We start from the raw sequence: 6,059 nt of genomic DNA, 5'->3' as shown, positions 1-6,059 counted from the left end.
TATTATTTTTAATATTTGGGCAGTGCATCATTGTAATGTTGCTGGCAATGGCATGCAGATGAAGACGAGGCATGGCTTGGCAAGACAGGGCGTGGAGCATGGGATCAGGGCAACGCCAGTGGGAGGTGGAGCCATGAGAGGCTTGAGGGGCAGAGCCTTGAGAAACTTGAGGGGCGGTGCCATGGAAGGCGGAGCCGTGAGAGACTTGAAAGGCGACACCAGGGAACTTGTACCCGGAGAGTAGCCAACTGCTCGAAGGGACACGGTGGAGCCAGAGGTTCAGATGACCGAGGTAGTGCCATAGGCTCGGAGGGCCGAAGTGGAGCTGGGGGATCGGAAGACAGAGGCGGAGCCGGTGGAACTGAGGACCAAGGTGAAGCCATAGGGAAGGAGGTCCTTGGTGAAGCCACAGGCTCAGAGTGACGAAGCAAAGCTGGAGGATAGGAGAGGCCAGGTGGAGCCAGGTGACCGACTGACCAAGGCAGAGCCGGAGGGACGAGGGACCCCAGAGAAGCCGATTGGCTTAAGGACCACGGTGGAGCTGAAGGGACATAGGGCCAAGGTGGGACTGAGGTATCAAAGGACCAAGGTGGAGTCCAGGGCTCGGAGGGTCTAGGCGGGGTCGGAGGGTCAAAAGTTCCCCTTGCCTGATCAGGAGAACTATGGATGGGCACAAAGGCGGGAATCAATTCCAGCTCAAATAGCCCAGTGAGAGATGGCTCTGGAACGGACGAGGCCTGCAACGCTGGTTCGTTGACCAGAGGTGAGCCTGAGACCTTGCATGGAGCAGACTGAAGCTTGGCTGTGACATGGCACAGAGCACACTGAGGTGTGGCTGTGACATAACATGGAGCACACTGAGGTGTGGCTGTGACGTGGCATGGAGCAGACTCAGGCGAGGCTATGACATGGCATGGAGCAGGCTGTGGCGTGGCTGTGACGTGGCATGGAGCAGGCTGAGGCGTGGCTGTGACGTGGCATGGAGCAGGCTGAGGGCGACTTCATTAAAGTCCACCAGGCAGGCCAGAGCGCAGAAGTCCTCCACATAATTTTCCAGGGATCGATTCCCCTTGTAAAGATGCAGGAGTTGAACTGCTTAGTTCATTTTGCGATGGTCAGGTATTCTGTAACATTGCTGGCAATGACATGCAGGTCCAAGTCATCAATTTCAAAAACTTTTTTTTTTTAAATACATTTTAGTTTTGCAATGAAATAAATTAATATGGTGGCACAATTATATTTTTGTCTACAAAACTAATTTCAAACATTTAAGCATACGCCTTCAGATCAAAAGATTTTTAAGATCATGAGAAACATTTCAAAACTTTTGACCAGTAGTGTATGTGACTGGAAAAATAGTCTTTTATTCAACCGAAAGTCACAAAATGCAAAACAATGCAGGTGCGGTTTCTTCATACCTGTTTCTTTTGATCTGTTCCTGCGTGCTGTTTCATCAGTCACTTCATTGTTTGTTTTGCCAAACTTATTGCACTACATTTGTCTTGTTTCAGCATTGTACAGTGCAAAACATTGAATTAAAGACAGTGGGGAAAAACATACCTCATCATCAAGTGTGTACTGTCTTTTGTTCAAGAAATGAAAACCCGACAGATGTATACAAACAAAAGATATTTTATAATGAATGCTTGCCAAATCTCTAACGAGTTGGGCTCTCAGGTGATTTCAGTAAGGCAGAAAATCGTATCCAGGTTAGGTTTTGTGATAATAAAGTGGAAAGTTGTGCTGTAAAAGTATTTTAATTTAAATTTACACCAGCATGTATAATCCACATCAAGTAGAACTGAAATGAGCTGACACATCAAAAGATGTGAAACTAACACTGATACTTCTACCTTATCTCCAGATGTTAGTTTATGGCTTGTTATTCGGTTGACATTCGGTTTCTCCTACCCACACTCTCTGGAGCTGACAATTTTACAACAATATCATTTGCACAATTAAGTTAAAGAATATATGACTATATCATACAGGCATAAAACACTGAACTGAAACAGTCAATGCTTGTCGTAGCTGGAGAATTATGCCTAAAGTCCGAAACATACATCACGCAAGTACGCAGACGCGAGTGCTTGGCCAACGCATGGTCCCATTGTACATACATAACATGCACTCTTGTGTTGCTCTGGAGGTTACAAATCTCAGACCACAAGAGGACAATAAATATATTTTTTTTTTAGGCATGACCACGAAACTGATGCTGCGTCTGAAACCAGGAAAATGCTGCCTTCGTAGGCTGTATACAGCAGCAGGATGGAAATAAGGTGCTTTTCAAACTATTCGGAGACCAGTTTCCTTAAGATTTCCATTCATAACCACTGTCAGTTAAGCCATTAACTGATTAGGCAGCAAGTCTGCTGTCTATGTTTTTGGATGCAGCAGATGAGTCGATAGTTGATGAGTGGGAAATAGACACGGAGAAAAAACAAGTTCATTTGAATGGACTTGGGACAAAAAGTTGTATATCTTTTTTGAGAAGATTCAACTCAAATTGCTGCCCGAGTCCGCCATGACAGTTGCTGATTGAAAGAAGAAAGTCTGCTCTAGCGCCCCTTGTGGCAACGCTGAGAATGCTGCACGTACTTGTGTTGTGTTATGAATTGAGCGCTGACACATTTCACAATGCAATGATGCATGAAATCGTGCTTGTGTAGCAAGATGTGTCTGCATTCACATACTTGTGTAGAGTATGTTTGGGCCTAAAAAAATGCTCCTATGGGCTTTCATTAACTAGCGCTTGTAAGGGACTGTCTGAAAATTCCACCCACAGCACTAAACGTCAGAGGTGTCCAAGTATTTATTTATTAATTCAATTAAAGTGTAAGTTATACTTACAATTTACAATCTTTAGAATGTGTATATATATATATATATATATATATATATATGTGTGTGTGTGTGTGTGTGTGTGTGTGTGTTTTAAGTCAGAACAAGCAAGGCAGTTGCATTGAACACTTGGATACCAGTGACATTTTATCACAGTGTGTGGACATTTCAGACAGTCTCTCTTGCACCATAAGTGAATAATTAATAAATATTGAGCTTAAATTAAACTTTACCCTACTAAATATTATGCAGTCATAATGCATTGATGTTTTGTTTAAATATAATTTGTTGGTCTATTTACTATGAAGTGGGGTTTACTATGAAGTGGGATGGAAAATGAGAATACCACTCTTACCATTTTAACACTCAAATTTAGGGGGGCCACTGGGGGGAACAGGCCTATTGACACGGGGGTCACCCCGGGTTGTTTATTTTAGCTCCATCACAGAAAATAGGTCCAACGGAACCAATGTCAATGCTACTAACATAAGTGGAGTGATACAAATAGTGAAAGTTGTGTCCAGTGACCTCCACATTAAGAGTAAGGGATAAGTTGAGTCATTGGGGAACCTTTCTCTCTCCCCCCCGCCCCCAATACAAATATGAACCCACTGCAAGACCCAACCACAAAGCAAAATCAGGTGTGAGAAATGAACATGATGAGCCTCCCAGCCATTTTAGCTTAAAATGAGCTTATAATTAAAAAATGTTTTTAATACAATACATTTTATATCATTTCACTGGATTTTCAAAATTATAACACTGTTGGGTGGCCTTACTGAGCTTTACTAAACAGATGTAAATTTATCCAAAGTTAATTGGATTCTTTGACTTATTATAAACCAATATTTTTATATTAAAGTTAAATTCAAATCACCAACTTTGAATGCTTTTGTGCATCTACACTTTTTTTGCTCAGTCTTTCACATTTGCCTGTATTTTCTGTTCAAATTTGCATATTCATGGAACTCAAATATATACTGTGTGTGTGTGTGTGTGTATATATATATATATATATATATATATATATATATATATATATATATATATATATGAGTGAAACAATTTACAGCATTTTATAATAGTATTTGTAAAAGTAATAGCATTTCCTGTATTTGGAGGCAAAACTTATTCATGTCACTGGCACAGCTTATACCCCACATCCATTTGGGAAAACTGATTCATGTATTAACTCATGGCTAATCTTCTGTCAAATATTTTACATGGTTTACTGGTTAGGTCATTCACCAACATCTATTATACATATTTTTAGACCTGGATAAGTTTGCTTTGACATAAAATAAATTTTATCTGCCCTGTAGAAAATTGAATCTAATTTTCTCATGTACATCTTTTACCCTTTCTAAATATATGGTTTTAAGATAAACATTATGCAGTTTGCTAGATCAAGGGGGTGATTAAAGCTCAGAGCACAGATGTTTATTAGCACTAATGTAACCAGTGACTTTTTTTAAACTCATAGAATAGTGTCTCTGTAATACAACCAAAGTGGCCAGAAGAACAACACCTCAGACATCAAATTTACACAGGTCAACATATTTGACTTAACTCTACTGACATATGAATATTACTGTAATTGGTTATTTTACTGAAAACTGGCTACTGTTTCTTTAAAACCTTACATGATAGAAGATCCTTGATATCACCATAATGTTCAGCAGTTTTAAACTAAGCAAGGAAACTAAAAATTACTGAAAATTACTTTGCCAGCATTACCAATTTAAACTATTCCCTTTATACACCTAAACAGTAAATTTAGCCTTGACTTAATAATTAGTGTGTGCCCTCCTGACACAGAGAAAGTTGAGTCTCCGATCACAGTCTGTGGATTTCCAAAGCTTCTCATCTCTGTTCAAAATTCCGCAGCGCTGATTCATAGCAGGACACTGGAGCTCTCCCTCCACAGACCAGGCCGTGTAGTGAAGATCTGTTCCATTTACCCAAAACCAATAACCAGCTAAAAAGCGCAGGCCAGTCCAAACATCTTCGGTCTGGGCTGCTGTGACTGTACTCTTCGCCTCTGTCATAATCATCTCAGCACTAATAATGGCCAGATCAATGTAGTGTTGTCTGCAGTAGTCCAGAGCCTCTTCCCATGTGTTTTCCTGCTGAACCAGGAATAGCTCAAAGACCTCCATACAATAAAATGGTATAGCCCAAGAGCACGGAGCATCATGCAATTTAGAACTGGATCTTTTGACTGCACCACATTTTTCAGCATCATTATCTGGTTGTTCATTGTCCCATTTATTTATTACTGCCATCCCACCTTCAGACCAGTTCCACAGGTTTTGCTCATGATTTACTTTCTTAAGTCCAATCCAATAATAATCATCTTGAGCATTATTTGAGAGTTGCTGTAGATCTTCTTTGCTGACGGTGGACAGATCATGATGGTGCTCTTTGCAGTACGTCAGTGCATTGTCCCAAGCCATAGACTCTTTCACAAAAAAGTGGATTACATAGAAATTGAAGCTCATTCCAAAGAGGCTCATAAAAAGAAGCACAGTGACTGAAGTCTTCATGTTGATTTAGTTGATCTCCCAATGCAGCTTTTTCTGTAAACCAAATTCCTGAACTGAAGATGGGAATGGCATTCCACATTTATCTGATTTCAGTGACTTGTTACCACACCTTTTCACATATTTATGACATGAACTGACCAATAAAAAAAAAGGAAGGCTCGGACATTGACAGTCACCTTGAGATTGTTAGGCTCCTCATAAATTACATTACATTAACAATTTTGTTGCTTAATATTTGGACAACAGGCTAATTGGACAGTAAAATTTGCATCAGAGTAGTACAGAAGTGATGACCTTTCTCAAAGACACAAGTTGAAAGGCAAATGAGGTCATGGTTTACCATGTAGACAAAACAAATTCAGATTTGCCTCAGACATATAAGGTTAGTGCAAACCTTTCCAAATCTGAAAACACAAACACACATTGGTACTCCTATCATTACAAGGACTCACCATAGACATAATGATTTTTATACTGTACAAACTATATATTCTATCCCCTAACCCTACCCATAAACCTAACCCTCATAGAAACCTTTTGGCATTTTTACATTTCAAAAAAACATTGTTTAGTATGTTTTGAAAGCTGTTTGAATTACAGGGACACTATGGGTGTCCTCCTAAACCACATTTATAGCATAATACACTCGTAATTACTAGTGTGTAACCT

General features: G+C 40.1%; 1 protein-coding gene across 1 annotated transcript; it reads right to left on the bottom strand.

Moving 5' to 3' along the window:
• Positions 1–4,085: 4,085 nt before the first annotated feature.
• Positions 4,086–5,412, bottom strand: LOC127453401 (secretory phospholipase A2 receptor-like). The gene has a single exon (XM_051719750.1). The coding sequence runs from the start codon at positions 5,388–5,390 to the stop codon at positions 4,632–4,634; it is 759 nt and encodes a 252-aa protein (XP_051575710.1). The 5' UTR covers positions 5,391–5,412; the 3' UTR covers positions 4,086–4,631.
• Between the last annotated feature and the right edge of the window lie 647 nt (positions 5,413–6,059).

This window comes from Myxocyprinus asiaticus, chromosome 1, assembly GCF_019703515.2.
Source record: "Myxocyprinus asiaticus isolate MX2 ecotype Aquarium Trade chromosome 1, UBuf_Myxa_2, whole genome shotgun sequence".
NCBI lineage: Eukaryota > Metazoa > Chordata > Actinopteri > Cypriniformes > Catostomidae > Myxocyprinus > Myxocyprinus asiaticus.
Note: the sequence above shows the minus strand (reverse complement) of the source record. Positions and strands in the feature narration are given on the sequence as shown.